Source organism: Frieseomelitta varia, unplaced genomic scaffold (genome assembly GCF_011392965.1).
Source record: "Frieseomelitta varia isolate USP_RPSP 00005682 unplaced genomic scaffold, Fvar_1.2 scaffold_147, whole genome shotgun sequence".
Classification (NCBI taxonomy): domain Eukaryota; kingdom Metazoa; phylum Arthropoda; class Insecta; order Hymenoptera; family Apidae; genus Frieseomelitta; species Frieseomelitta varia.
Window position 1 is genome coordinate 293907 of NW_025109161.1, and position 16877 is coordinate 310783.

The window sequence follows — 16877 nt, forward strand, 5'->3', positions numbered from 1 at the left end:
TCACGCTCTGTGTTCGTTTCATTCGGTTAAAAAAGCAACCTACATACATTGTCAGCGATACAATTTGAAAGACAAATGTGGTTTTGTTTCTTTTCTTTTTTTGTTTTTGTTTCTGTTTTCGGTACTGCAATGTTGGAACAGGCATGCTGGGATTAGTATACGTAAGATACGTATACAAGTGTGCCTAAAATACAATCAGAAAGGATTGAAGTAGATACTTTGAGCATAACCGATGTTCTTGCCATATAAATTAACGTCATCCATTCTGTTTTTCGTGAACACCGTTTTCTTGCGGCTTCAATGGTTTTATTACATCGATTTCGTTCAGTTGTTCTATATCCTTTGTCTTCTTCTTCTTTGACTTCCTAAAATCATGGAAATACGATAGTAAGATCTTTTGATTTCGTTTCGTGAAATCAAGAGGGAGCACGTCAACATACTTTCCGAATAATTCGCCGTCCTGTATGGTTTCTGGAAGTTTTTTGTTTAATGTTTCTGGAAGAAGCAAGGACATAGCTCCTCCAAAAAGGACGCACGCTCCAAAAATAACGAATGGCAAAGGCATCCAGATTTCAGACTAGAACAGAGAGTGGTATTTGCTATTAATTAATAACTGTATTAACAAGAATAATTAGAAGATTAAAATGAGAAATTACCAAGTGAATGACGTGTGGAGCAATCACTCCACCGATACGAGCGAAAGTCGAACTTGCTCCGAGGCCAACGTTTCGAATAACCGTAGGAAATTGTTCGGCAGTAAAAACGTAAATAGCACCATAGGATGACGTAATTGTGAGCTTACCAATCATTGCTAAACATATTATGAGCCACTGAGCATCTGGAAATATTCATAAATTAGAAAACATTTGTAAATTTAAATACTCGTTGAAAATCAAAACAATAGTGTTGCTTTCTTTTTGGCCACTAACCAGCGGGTACAAGCAAAATAGCAAGCAATGAAAATCCTGCTACTAACATACAACCGCATAAGATAATTTTCCTTCCCCAACGGTTCAACGTGAAAATTAAAAATGTGTATGCAGGTACTTCCACAAATCCGGAAATGACGAAATTAACATAATCATTACCACCAAGGTTGGATACGTGCCAGGACAATCCGTAATATGTACCGCTATTTACAAGCCTATGAATAGAAAAATGACGATATTATATTCAATTTAAAAAAAAACAACTGAGGAGTTCTAGAAGGAAAATAAAAATAAATTACCAATTGAAAAATAGTAGAATACTCTTCCGTCTCAAGTTTGGATACCGGAAGAGGTCAAATAACGATGGCTTCTTATAATCTGGCATACTGTCTTCGCTGTTGTTGTTAAGAAGCGTATCTAGAGTTTCGCTTGGTATTTCTACACCATTTTCCAATGAGGCTTGTTGAAGGAGATCTTTCGCTTCTTGCACACGTCCTTTTGTTAATAGCCAACGCGCAGATTCAGGAATAAACCTGCGAAAGATCGAGAAAGATATTTTTAAAAAAACGAGCGAGAGAAGTATTATCTTGATTGGAAGTTTTGAATTAGAGAGATATTTGTCTTACCACCAATAAAGAAGAAACGCAATGCTAGGTATAGTGATAGCGATTTGTAGCATTCTCCAGTCGGTTATAAAATACGCGAAAGCGGCAGTTAGAATATACCCGGTTGTGAAGAACAATTGGCAGCCGACTCCAGCTACCAAACGCTTCTTTGGCCCTACCATTTCCAAGGCTGAAAGGCAACGTTGTCGTTCTCATTGTCAGTATTATAACATCAAGCTATAATATTAAATGATACTAGTGAAAAGTATATGGGGCTTTGTTAAGTGTGTACGAAATTCATAACAATTTACCTATCACGTAGGCGACCAAGAAGACTCCACTAGTAGTGGAGCCGACTATTAACCTGAAGGTAACGTAGAAAATATAGTTGGGTGAAGTTGCGACTAGTATACCGCCGCTCAACTGTATGACTAAAGACAGGAAGAAAATTTGTCTACGCCCAAACCTATCGGACAAACTACCGAAAATCATTGAGCCAAGCATGACTCCTACCATGAACAACGAATCCCCCGTAGCTCTCAACCATGCCTTGTCGCAAACTAAATCCCACTGAAAATAAAAAGAAACAATCATCAAGACAAGAAAATAAAAAGAAACAATCATCATGCTGAGCGAATCGCTTTAATATTACGAAGACACATCCAAGAAGTATACCTCAGAGGTAGTGGTACTTTTGTATTTGCTCCTATCGTAGACGAACGTCTCACATGGCTTGTATCCTTGAGTGTTGAAACTATTTGGAATAAATGATTTTTGGCTGTGTGTATTTTGGCCTGTCGATGTGTCGACGTACCTGCCGATCGTTTCATTAACGACATTAGGAAAATCTAGTTGGTAACATTGTAACAATTCTTGATACTTAGAGTCTCCTAGATAACTGGCGTTCAGTATATGCGGCGGTAAAAAATACGTAGCATTTTCCGGATTTTCATGTGGTAACAGACACCTGAAACGAAAATTATTATTTGCGAAAGTCTATTGTGAAAATAAGCAGGAATAAAGCCCTACCTGGCATTCATTTTCGCGCTCAGAAAGACACCGGCAATCTTGTGGAAAGCACAGGATATCGCCGGCAGGCAAAGCAGCAGATAGATTCTCCGCTGATATCGGCCAAATTCCCCCATCCGAAGTATAACGTCGTCGTACGCCATTTTTCCTTGGTACCTCTAACTCTTCTTCGTTTGCGTCTTCGAATCCCCGTGGTCCTTCTGCTCGGGGATACGCTCCTAAGGTAATTTCCTTCTGTCGTCGAATCCGTCTCGCCGGAAATAATGACTTCTCGCTGCAAGGAGGTCTAAAGACCTATCGCTACCTCAATGAACTCAGTCAACAATTCGCAAGACTTTAATTTTGAAAATCCTTCTTCTACTCTTTCGTTCTATTCTCTCTCTAGAAAGTCAAAGTATCCTTTCTTTCCCTTTTTTTTTTTTTTACTTAAACTTTTAAATTCCTTAAATTTAGGTATCAAAGTTATTATTTTTTTTTTAAATTTGCGCGTAAACTATGACATCTTTTAGTAAAACAAAAATTTCGTCGAAGTCTTGATTGATAGAGCAGTCTTTGACAGTATTTTTATCTAAAGACAGCTTGAATGTGTGAACGATTTAAGCTTGTCAAAAGTTTAGGAGTTAACGATTGATTGTGCTGGCTCGGATTTTGGTGATCTCCCTCTTCCACGCTGAAATTCAGAAATTGCACAAGTTCAGCAAAACTTATTTACGATCAGGTTTGAAATTAGTGAACAATTCAAGATCGAATATCATTCAGAATAATCAAGTTAGTCATTAGTCTTTAATTTATTTTCTTTTCATTATTTTCCGTTCACTATATATTGTAAAACTGATGAATACTTTTTCCAAATTATTAAATAAGAAATATGACCTTAAAATTTCCAATAAATGTCAATGAAATTTGCTAATAATGCAACAAAGAGTCGTTAAAAACGATTATATCAATGACTAATAAAGAACAGTAGTTAAAATTTAAATACTTCTTCGATCTACGATCAAAAAGCACAATTGTTTGTAACGTCGATTGGATAATTATGATATCTATTTCTCAAGTTTGTGACCAACACTGACAGGATATCTTATAATGACACACAATTAACAGAACAATAAGTGTTACAATAAGAATCATGTACATATATGTTATCGGACCATTAACAGTGATTTACGACTTACTTAGATTTACTACAGTTTTACCGATTTGAATTCAACCTAACTGTTGAACGTCATTGAGTATGAGTTTGACCGAAACATCTACACGAATATGTAAGTACTTGTATCTACCAGGAATATTTACGTAACACAAAGATTACAGTGAATAATTCATCAAGCAAAAATAAAGATATATGTCAAGTCGAACATGAAGACTTGCACATGATTTTCAGGATTGATAACGAATATAGCGGTACGTTAATAGTTAAAAACATGGAAAAAAAATGTGGCAATAAAGAATGGTACAAGAATTGAATTTATGACAAAAAAAATTTTATATGCTGAATGTATACTATTTAAAATAGGTCGCTGCTTAAATGAATATATAAATATTTATGCGCTATATTGAAGTTTTCATGCTTATTTCAAACAGAATTTGAATGAAGATAAAATTTGCAATATTAAGTTGATATAAATTTAAGTAAAATGGACTTTTAATTATGTATTCCTAACATGAATAAATAATGAACGTTTTACACAATATCCTCCAGAAAACAATCATCACTAATTGTAAAAATGACTACTAACAAGGTTTTCTGATTTATAAATATAAACCTTGACTTTTATTTCAATCGATCTGCATGGTAATTGAGAGACTATTTCTGAAATGATTATTATCTATTGCATATTTCAGTTTTATGCTAAATGAAAATAAATGTACAGTTGGAAAAATATGTAATGTTAGAACTGATGACTAATTTATAATTTTTATTAGAAGTTTTATAGATGTAAAATAGTGTATTTTTAGAGATTTAAATGATTTTTCGTGAAACATATAAATAAAAGCTTGTGTGTTCAATTGTAAAATTTTTCTATTTTCTTTTTTTTTATTTTAATATCTTCGATGAAAATTTTATGCTTTAATCCCCCCCCCCCTCTCTCTCTCTCTTTCTATTGTCGGTAATTCTAATGTTAAAATCTGTGAACTTAATGAAGTCATAGATATGTACATATGTGTAGATCTTATGCAATATCATTCAGACTTCCTGAAGAAAGTACATACTGTTCTGCACGTTGGGCTGAAGAACGACAGAGTGGACTAACTGTTTTCTATTTCCATTCAATGAAATACATGAATTAAACTACAAATATCATTTCGTGTAATTTTTACTGTAGGATTCTTTTTTGTTTTTAGTTCTTATAAAAAATTGATCCTAAATGAATAAATTCATTAAAGATTTTTTTCTAAAGACTACACAGAACTGTAGAAAGCTAGTGAAACTTCACTTTGGCGGCACGAAGCTCATTCTTTCTCATCTATTAATACTGTTCTATTAAAAATATACATCTAAATAAAGTTTGAAAATGCTGCACAATTTCATTGATTAGCTTTCTAATATAACAAAAGCTTTACGAAAACTCTTTTTAAATTTTCATTAAATTAAAACAAGTTCAGGTCATCTTCTAAAATTAATCAAAAGAAAAAAAAACTTTCGTTTTAAACGTATCAACTTCATATGTTTTCAACATATCAGGCATATTTTCTTGTTAAAAAAACAACGTGTATATACGCATCACGTGCTGTTACATTATAGTTTATAATATGCCCTATATTAAGTATTTTAATCGGATACACGTTAACTAAAAATCGTATATATTTCCTCACATAGTATGTTCACTGATATCGCAAGTTATCACACGCTTGTCAATGAAATCAGAGAAACGTTGAACGAACGAGTGTAAAACAATCTTACACGCACGAAGGTCGGACGACGACTGCCGGCACTTTGGCCAATGATACACAGGAACCTAAGTATATGACCCTTTCTCAGAGGTATAACAGTGGCGCCGCAACCACCACCATCGGCTGAACAAGTCTATCCTCCTCCTACCGTCACTTTTCCATCACGGTCAGTGTTGCTATCCACTAGAACTCTCATTAGCCTTCTTCTACCTTCGAGAGTATGGTCAGAAGTACCAAATTTGTCTGAATATCAATTGCTTATCACATCCAAGAATGTGATAGATAAACAATTTTTAACTGCTTAACTTAATTTTCAATTGCTGCTTTTGTGGTTTTCTTGCTTTAAAAAAAAATCCTCTTTTATTAGTACTTGGATATTTTAACTTCAATTCTCAATTTTTTTCTATACTTTCACATTTGTTTGTATCAATACTTCAAACATTTATGTTTCAATTTGTTATTTTTTTCTGCCTTCATCTAGTTAATTCTCATTGATGCAAAAAAAATTGACTTTCGTACATTACTAGTTTGAAATTTCTCTTGCAATTAATTGTCAGTATCCTTTTAATTAAAGAATCAATTGAGGATTTCATCTTTGACCATTGAACCTCCAAATCCGTGTCTTTGACCTCCGGAGGCTAAAGATTCTACTTCTAATTCTCTGTCTCACTCATCTCTTCGAGCTTATCCTGACCAGAGACTTGTTGCAAACCTGTTGCTCCTCGTTGAATCGAATGATTCACCGTGCCAAATTCATTTGGACAGAGTGGATTAACAGGGGAAATCAACAACATGTGGAGAACGTTGTTGTTGCCGAAATTTCGTTGCTTCTCGTATTCCATATGATGCACAGAGTTTTTCGAATTTTCTATTATCTTTCCATTGTATATAATAAAATATATGAACTGTGTATCTTTCAAGTAAGAGATAATTATGATTCTTGAATAAATTAATACAATATGCGTTTAGATTTAGAATTACCTCCGTTTTAATTTATTTTCTGAAAAAAAAATAATAATTTCAAAAAAGAAATAATAAATAATTTCGAAAAAGAAAATAATAATTTCAAGAAAATAAAATAAAAATAATAATTTCTTTAAATATCCGAAGGAAAATGATCATATTAATTTGCTACAAGTACTTTTTAAAAATAAAATAATATAGATCTCCAATCTATTGCAAACAGAAACGTATTTTACTCATACATACAAGTGCCTGAAGATATTGTAGGCAGAAGACTAGCTTCAGATAAATATTTCATACGTTAATGACCTAAGTAAATATTTGGATTATCTTCTCGTTGGAAATTTTAATGTCGATTGAATTATTACAACGATAAGTTTCTGGTATCATCAAGAAAAAGATATTTCAAGAGAAATTAGTATTTGCAGTTTTTTGAAAATTTAAAGAGATCATTTCCATGCTCTTTAAATTAATGCCAATTCAATATACGAAAAATAATCAATAAAAATTATAGCAGCTATTAGTCTATCCGATAAAATCTGTCTTAAGAATTAATGAGTCAGTAGTTAGCATATAGTAGCAACTAAAAAAACTGCAAACATCGAGCGGTCATAACTATGTGCATTGAATCACGCCAGTTCTCAGGATGCAAACAGATCGCGTAGCGACTAGTTGATAACACAACGAGCTGGGTGAATTGATTGTGCCGCGTGCGTGTAACACGCTTGAAACGATGACAAGGTAAAAAATAGTCGTTTGCATTCGCGGCATACCGCAATTCAGTCGCGTGCTGGAATAAGGCCTGATCTTCGTTCACGAAGAGGCTTAGGACTCATTGAAGAGTGCAACCTCTATGACTCCTGCTGAAATTTTGGCATCCTTCGAAAATAATCGTTTTGAAGTTTTTGAATATTTACGATTAAAGAGGCATTAGTTGACCATTTGTTTCCGTGAATTAATTCGACAGAGCATGTTTCTTCTTTTAAAATTTCTCTGTTCGATTCTCTTTGAAGAAGAAAAAGAGATTTACCTTAAATTAAAGATAAAGAGTTAATCTTTTATATACAAGATTTTTAATATTAAACTTTCAAACCTTTTAGGCTTCTTCACTTTTAGATCAAGTCAAGATAGATCCAAAAATTTCCAGATCACCGTGACCCAGTGGTCTAGTAAATAAATTGATAGAAGTTGTAATAAAATGTAAATTATTCAGGATGCGTGGTAATGAGAAGTATGAAACACCTCCAGGATACGAAGATCTTGTGCGATACTCCGGTGATCCTCATGCGGACAAACTCCTTTGAAGGACGAATACAAAAGAAGGCTGTGACGCAGAGATGTAATTTACAACAGGTTTTCGTTCGTGGAAAAACATTAACGGGCATGACTGAAATGTACAGTCATTCAGTACAACATTAAGAACCATAACACTTTATCTGTTTCTGTTACGTTCTAGTCCATTTTGGTGTATTTAAAAAAAAAAAAAAACGAATAGTAATTGCATGTATTCTGCGCATTATAATTCCACATCCAATTCTTTGCAAATTGCAATACGAAAAGCAAAACGAAATTATTACGCTGGAAAGTATGGATGATCATTTTCCTCGCTTGATTCGCTTATGTTGCTTTATTTTTTTTTTTTCAAAATTGTTGCAAATAATAATGTTCTTTTGATAATGTTCAGCTATTAATCCATTCTGCTGATAATCTCATAAAGGGTGTTTGTGTCCATACAATTGAATATAATAAATCCATTAAATATAATAAATCCAAATATTTAGATTAATATAGCTATACCACTCAATATATATTAAAAAGATTGAAATTATTTAAATGTTTGTAATTTGACTAACTTTAAGTAGTGTAATATCAAATCTTCAAAATTGATAATAATGAATTACAGAATAAAGACAGACTTTTCTTTCTTTTCCTTATTTGCACCACTTATTTTCCTCTTGTCATATTGTTTTCTCATTCTACGTTTATAGTGAAAACTTTAAGAACTCGGACAGCAGGTATCTATGAAAGAAGTAATCAGCCTTACGCTATCTATAAATAGCATACGTGCATTTATACGAGTTAACACTGAGTCTGAGAGGCTAGAGCGTGAAAGGGAGAAGTCGGCATACAGGTGTATTTCCCATCGAATACGAATTGATTTGAAAAACATTATGCTTCAGCCGACAACCGGTTTTTACATTGATTGCACCGCAAATTGTAATTTTATCGTCTGTGCGCACTAACTTGCCAATATTTTTCCTCTTTGTCTGCTTACAACTTTTTCAAATATCATTTGTCGTCAAATCTTTAATTTTTCTAATTGAAAAATCTTCATACTGAAATAACATGATAGTAACAAATTTTTATACTCATCGCATCCTTCTTAGAATACTTCTATGAAGATTTCAAAATAAAAATAGAAGATTTCCTGTTGATTAAGAGCAAAATATCTTTGCAAAAAAAAAATGATTTTCTGCAACGCAGAAAAATTCATTGAATGCTATTGAATTTCCTTCTGTACTTAAACATCGCAGTAAAACGTTTCTTGCTCATAAGCACGCAAAGTGAAACAGCTTAGAGGAATTCTTGAAATGATTCTTAGAATAACTTCCATGCTAGTCGTTTTATTTAAATAGATGATTCTTTGATTGTTTTGAGAAGATCCTAATTAAGATTATGCTTTTTTAAACTTCGCAAAATCTCCTGAAGCTTTCCTAAAATGAAACTTTAAATGAACTTATTGTATTGGATATATGTTCATCTAATTAAAAGTGTTACTTACAATTAGTATTCACTTATTAAAGAAGCCAATTGTTTTCTGCAAAATTGTCTTTTACATCATGTAACTTGTAATTTTGAGTTGACAGCTTAATTGGCTGTAGTATTGAATAATTGGTCTGGTGACAGCTATTAATAAGAAGGTTCAGAAGATTGAAGATAATAATGTTTTACAACGTTGCTGTAATGTAGTGGTATACTGTAATGGTCTTAATTATATATGTAAATTTATATGTTAATGATTTCAAAGAGGTCTATTGCAATATTAAAATTGTATATATCTAATTAATTGAAAATCAAACTCCACTTTGAAAGAACAGCTGAAATAGCGTATAACTGAAGTAAACAATTACATCTGTAATTAAAATTAACGCAAAGATAACTGCAATTATAAGATACTATTTTTCGATTTTTTATTATTATTTTCCCTGAACGTTATTTGTAACTATAACATTCGTTATAAAGAATAAATTTTACTTAGGACAATCCGATAGGTCAACTGATTTTGTTTGCGATAAGATAATCTTATCATAAACCATAGCATTACACTCTCCACCTACGTACACCAGAAACTTCACACTGAATTATTCATCTGTGAAAATATGAATCAAAAATCATTTTATCAAGAAAGAATTGTCAGATGAAGCGTATAAATCAGATTTGTTTTGTACCTTGTTCGCTGATTGGACATATAATATGAAATATGTATCAATGAGTCTTATTTAACATCAATGAATGTTAGTCGATAACACTCAATGTCTTTGATACTACTTTTCTGCCTTATACATATAATTATAAATCAAAAATCATTCGGAGATATTCATCTGTATAAAAAGTTCTAGGAAGCACTTCACTAATTTAATCACAGCACCCTTAAATTTGTATATTTTATTTTTACGAAAAGAATTAATCTATTTATAACTTCAAGAGATTAAAAATCTTTTAATAAGTAAAGTTTCACTAAAATTTTAATGAATTAACGCAAGTATTTATACATTAAAAATTACCAAAAAAGAAATTTATCATCAGGAATGTAAAAGGCCATATCTATTCCTTTCTCGAAATTCAGGGAAACTTGATAATTTCGTGAGTCCATAGAGCAACATTTTTTAAAAGATCGAACAACTGAAATGATATAATTTTTTTCCAAGTTATGTCGATTATTCGCTTCGGTATGTCTATTCTTCGCGTTCACCAACCGCCCTTTCGATTGGTCGCAGACACGAAGTTTTTCCTTTTTTTTTTCTTCCATAAAAATTCCAATGCTCATCCCTTCTACTTCTCTGTTGCGCGCATACTAAGTCATGACTACATGGGCGCCGATAAAATTTCATCTAAAATGGAAAAGAGTAACAATTTTTCAAATTCGCTACTAATTGCCTCGAATTATTCTATTATTATGAATTTGTAATATTTTAACAAATTTAATTTAACTCTCCGGCTGTATACATTAAGTACGTAAAATATAATGAAGATTTAGATAAAGATACAAGTATTATTGAAAATACTGTTTTACACGAAGTCGCAGTAACCACGCCTTCCTGTGGTGCGATTCCACGACCCACGTGGATAGACATTCTCTGGGAACGCACACATTTTATTGTGCACTTTATGGAAACGATAATTTCTAATAGCGTAATTTCAAGCAATGTTTTCTATGAAAGATGCCAATAAACTTGCTTAAATGTTCCTTATTTATTAAAGACAATGTTCTTGAACTGTTTCATCCAGCAAAACTATTCATTATTTAAGATTAAAGATTCCATTTGACATAAAATTTTTGATTGCACCAAATTTCAATGTCTCTACAAAAAGAGCGCTAATTAAGATACAAGAATAAAAGACACTTTTTCATCATTTCTTGTCATTTGTCTTAATAATTATCTTCAAACAATTCCATTATTACCAAGATAAAAAGAACAAGTTGCGACAAATCATTAATTTTGTTCACTGAAATGAATGTCACCTTGAAATCGCTGCCACGAGTCCAAGGTTGAAAAAAAAAGTAACATCCCTGAAACAGAATGCCTAAAATTAGAAGATAATAAAAAATAATGCTAAAACGTCAGTGTGTCGGCGCCCATGGATGGCTACCCCCTTTTAGCTACTCTCATCGCCGTTGGAGGCCGAGAGAGCAGAGCTCGAGAGCGAACTCGAAGGCTATTTATAGTAGGGAGCGGCTTCTAGTTCCCACCGCGTGAAAAATCGCAACTGGTTTCCTGCGAGCCAGAGAGAAGGAAAGAAGAGAAGGGAAGCATTTGAACTCTGGAGGGAGGTAAATGAAAGAAGGAAAGAATGAGTGATACGGGGAAGAAAAAACGAGAGAGAAGGAAACAGAAAGAGACATAGAAAAGTAAGAGAAGACGATTGATTCCTTCTATATACTTGTCTTAACTCGCTTTCTCTTGATCATTTGCCTCGTTTTAACTGTTCGCTCCGAAAGGCCTGAGAGCCCTGAGAGGCCGCTGTCCTTGCAAGGGCGCTCTCGTGAACTACACCCGCAGAGGAAACAAGAAAGTTGCTAGAGGCGTTTACATCCCCCTCTGAGGAATTTTAGCGTAGATATACAGACAGTAAGCTCACGCTACTGATTGGAAGTTGGTTAAACGAGTCATTTCATTAATGTATCTTGGGAACGTTTGCCTCATGAAACATTGAACATTATAGGCCAAGAACACTATAAGGGCAACAATTTTAAAATTCAGTACAATGTCAATTAATCACGTGTTATCAAAATTGCCCTTTGATTTTTACGCAAAACATGCATTTTTTTATCCTCTTCGTTACTGTAAAATTAAGATATTATCAATTTTAACAATTATATTTTTGACTGGACCTAATAGATTTTCTTTATTTTTAAATTCCTTATTTTTCTTTATTTTTAAATTCCTTAGTTTTAGTCATAAAATGATATTAAAATTAAAAAATCAACAAAAGTGTATGATGAAAGATAGATTTGAAAGATTGATATTTTGTAGCGCAAAAATTCATAGATTGTTTAAAAAAATTCTAGATTTTTATTCTAGATTCTGGAAGATTAGTATTATAAATTAAAGAAAAATTGTCGAAAAAATTGCTGAAAAATTAAGTACGTAGACAATTTTCATAAAAAAATGTTTTTATGAAGAAAAGATATAATTTGATATTTCTTTTTACCAATTAAAATTTGAAATTTCTCTTCCGATAATTCTTGAGATGGTAATATGATGACTAATTGTGACTAAAATCAAGTTCTTGTTATTATTAAAATTATTTGTAACTTAAACTTCCACAATAGCAGAAAAATTCTGGAATAAGAAAGAATGTTAATATATATCGTTTTGCAATGCCAATTCAAACAAAATTCCATTCCTTATCAATTAGAAACATATTATCATACATTATATCAATTAGAAACATATTATCATACATTATACCGTTCGTTTCACATATTTTCAATTCCAAAAGTGAATATCCAAAAGTGAATCACGTGTTTTGCATCATGCAATATGTGACATTATAAATGCGTGAATTATCATTATCCGATATTGGATATGTCCTACTATACGACATCGAAGAAGTATGAACGTTTGTACAAGGATAGATATATCATGTGAAGAGAAATCTTTCATGCATTATGCAATATACAATCAATGTAATGAAACCTAATAGTCCAATTAAGTAGTAAAAATAAAAATACATAAGGATGTGCAACATGCATCGTTTTTTAAAATTCTACTTTACATTTTACCCGTTAACAATTTTATAATATTTTATATAATTGTAATTACTTTTCAATGCAGAAATTTTATTATTTCTTTTCTTTAATTTTTAAGCTTGATGTTCAATTTAAAATTTTAAACAAATGAAATATAAAATACTAAATATTACAATATACTTCATTTTAAATAAAGATACTGTTAAAGATTCAAGGTAAGCAACATTTAAGTTTTTATACCATCTTTTAAATGGGTGGTCGACTTGACATAAACGCTTGATGATCTATAATATCAACGTCGAAGAATTATATTGAAAATCTGAGAAATTGACGTCCTCATTAGCATGTCTTTGTTTCAGAAGAATCTATCCGTCTATTCATATACGAGATAAAGATCGTGCTTCTACAATTTTTTATGTTCTATTTCTGTAATATTTGTCTTGACAGGACAACAATATTCAGACACTTAAAAAATTCTCATGATTACTTGTGCTGCAAATATAAATATAATTTAAAACATAAAAGAATGTAAAATAAACGTTTTTACTTTTTCATTTCTGATATTCTCCCGCGTATATTTCGTATTGTGAGCATGCGTATTGGCAAAGTTGAGCAGACACGCATAGTTGGCATGATAATGGTTCAGATTATTTCAGAGAAATGATCAATGAAATAATTATGCTTTTCGTATAGAATTCCCTAGCAATGTTATTTTCTGGTACACGGAATGTGTTAATATAGTAGATCCCATGTAATTGCGAAAACGATCGTTCGTATTTTTATTGGTTGACTCGGCAGTGACTATTCGCCGGCCGGTCAAGCATGTACAGTTAATCGATAAAACCTAAAGAACGTAAAAACGATTCGACGATACGTAAAATAATTCACGGTTTCTATTACGCATGAAACACGTCGACCTTTTATATGTACTTGCCTCTGTCATGGAACCGTAGATTTCCCAACGAGTTGCAGTCAATTTGCTGGCTCACATCACACACAGTAATACGTCAAAAGCACACACGAACAAGAAAAGTATAGGTCAAAGACCCTATAATATTGAGTGTTTTCTAAAGCCATCAAAAGATGGCGGTTCATACGATTTACGAGTTATTGAATATTCGTTCGATTTATAATGACATCGTACATAATTAAAACGCTCTTTAAACTTTGCGTTCTATGTTACTTTACGTTTTGCACTTTGTTCGTACAAAAGAAAAAATATTTATGAAAATATAATTCATAATCCTAATGTTTTATCACCTTGAAAATATTTGTAATTATTTGTAATACATAAAAATGTTAATTCATGTGTATATTGTCTACTTTATTCAGTGTAAGTTACTTAATACGAACGAATCATGCATTTAATCTATTATACTTTGATATTGTGCATTACACTTGCACTTGACCTCTTGCCGAGTTTCATGCTCGTGCAGAGTTGATTATTGATTCATGGGCGATATCGTTTGATAGTATTGAAAGAAATGCACGATTGCATGTGGCCTGGAATGTCATAAATATTTGTTAACTTTAGTAATTTGTAATGATCATTATACATACGTATATTGTGCATAATAGTAATAGAAATTGAACTTTGGGTGCTACTCTTTAAATTACATTTCTGCACAATCTTGCAAACAGAAATGTGTTGCATTCAATATGCATATACAATTCCACTTGATATTAATAATTTGCAATAATGTACATATTTTCTTTGTTGCAATGTCTATCATAACTAGTAAGATTAAAATTATCTAAAATATTTACTTCTTATTAATTAATACAACATTGTACAATTGCATGATGATGCTTTGAAACACTATTTTATTAGGTAAGAAAATAAATAGAGTCCAGCATCGAAAAAGCAATCGATTGAAAACATCAATGTTGTCAAAAGTAAAGTCGCTTGATACTAATAAAGTACGATATATATAAATATAGACTTCATAAAATATTATTAAGTACTTCGAATAATACCTATTTGAAATTGGTAGAATATACGCTTTTTCTTTGTTTTGTATAGGTTAGCGCACTTGACTATCCTCATGTCAGTTTATAGACATAATTCATGCTATAATGCCTTAACGTAGAATTCTACCGGCTCTACTCGAAACGATTGGCATTGACTGGTGACAAACGCGTAATCACTTCGTATTAAGAGTGCACTCTGAATGGGACCACAGTCCGGTTGGGCGAGAATCGTAACAAGTGCTATAAAAAAAACCATCTTATGCTCTCTTTTGTAAATTTATATATACTACAAATAAATATATGATCTATATTTATTGCGTATATATGTGTATATATATATATATATATATATATATATATATATATATATATATATGTGTGTGTGTGTATATCTATGCGTGTAAATTCAATAGAAAGTTTAAAACGATTGTGATAATTTACTACAAAATTTAATTACTTCACAAACTTATGTTAATATAGTGTAAAATCTTTTAAATACGAATCAACGAAAGATGTTTAATCTTTCTTCTAGAAATTATTTATTTTTTATTGAAATTAAATCAGATATTTAAAGACGATTATTTGAATACCTTTTACTATTTGATTATTAATTTTACTTTTAAATGTATTTAATTTCTGTTTCTTCACATATGCATACAGTCATGCATTATTTGTATTTTTGATCTTCATCATTGTAACAATATAAGTAGACAGCGTTGCTTAACATCTTGTAGAAATTGTGTTCAAATATCAGGATGGGAATAGCAATGAGTTGACTATGATAATTATAATCATTCGATTATCAAGATACTACGTTTAAGAATCTATTTGAAAATTGTATAATATATAACGTATATATATATAAATAAAAAAGTGAAAAATGAAAAGTGAACTTACTGAAATTTTGGATCCAATGAAACTTCAATTGTCTCACGATTATTAATTATACACGGTATAGCAATTAGTTATATCGGACGTATTATTTCGAGTAGTACAAATATAAGATCTCGCAGATATGATTGCTGTATCAATTACATTGCTTAAAATAGTGATATCTGGTTAGAAACATTTAATTAAATTTTTTGTCTAAGAATATCTACATCAAGACACTACATCGATCGAGAATACTCGCGTGCGTGATTATTGTTATGGTCGAACTTACGATCGATTATTTTCAAACTATAAACGTTCGATTTCTCGTAGAGATTCGAAAGGCATCGAGGGTAGAAAACCTCGTTTATTCCACGGGACAGTGTTCTCCATGTCAAAAGAGAGTTTCATCTGTTGAAACCGATTCACTGCGGGCCGTACCCGTTTCAACGTTCACACGAGCTTAACTGACAATGAAATGAAGCTTTGTAATTTTCAGGTCGTGTGCACCTACCTATAGTGAGCATAATACAGACACCATCAAGGACGTGTTAAGCATAGACTACTTGTATCTTCATGTAATACACACCTCAGTGAATGAAAGTAGTATATTCTGAATATGTAAAGAAGAAGATGGTAATATGAAGCCCCGTTAATATTTTAAGTCATATATATTCGATAACGGGCTAACACTAAAAATAACATAAAAGTAAAACTGATAAAATTTCTAATCTAATCTTCTTATTAATCTAAACTTTCTGTCACAATTTTAAGTATTCAGATGTTTTCATGTAATTGCTTTTTCGTATTAATTATTTTTAGTTATTCGAAAGAAGATATGGATTGATTGATTCTGCCTATTTAGGAAACATAGCTGACAGCAATTTAATAGGTTATTCGCACTTCCGGTCTCAAGTGTAACGATGTAAAATTATATTTTTAAACAAGTAAACAACATATTGATCGCTCAATGCGGTATAATAAGATTTAAATTCTCGTGTAGAATTTTCTACTTGACCATTTTTAACTCGAACTAACATTAGATTACCACCTTATTATTCTATTAACCGAATTTATTCTTTAATTTCAATTGAGATTTATTTCTAGCATAAGTGACCAACGAGGTCAACCGAATTATCA

At 31.7% G+C, this 16877-nt stretch overlaps 1 protein-coding gene across 6 annotated transcripts; it reads right to left on the bottom strand.

Moving 5' to 3' along the window:
• Positions 1-103: 103 nt before the first annotated feature.
• Positions 104-16231, bottom strand: LOC122534432 (organic cation transporter protein-like). Of its 6 annotated transcripts, none has more exons than XM_043665076.1 (11): positions 16030-16231; positions 15765-15906; positions 2564-3233; positions 2210-2501; positions 1846-2104; positions 1556-1724; positions 1229-1462; positions 930-1144; positions 657-838; positions 437-577; positions 104-365 (listed from the first exon to the last, which is right to left on the bottom strand). In XM_043665076.1, the coding sequence occupies exons 3-11, from the start codon at positions 2704-2706 to the stop codon at positions 153-155; spliced, it is 1848 nt and encodes a 615-aa protein (XP_043521011.1). In that variant the 5' UTR covers positions 2707-3233; positions 15765-15906; positions 16030-16231; the 3' UTR covers positions 104-152. The 6 variants fall into 6 exon arrangements, with proteins under 6 accessions (XP_043521011.1, XP_043521030.1, XP_043521015.1 ...); XM_043665095.1 differs by lacking the exons at positions 15765-15906; positions 16030-16231 and adding an exon at positions 5381-5734 and having other exon boundaries at positions 2210-2317; positions 2357-2501; XM_043665080.1 differs by lacking the exon at positions 15765-15906.
• Positions 16232-16877: the final 646 nt, after the last annotated feature.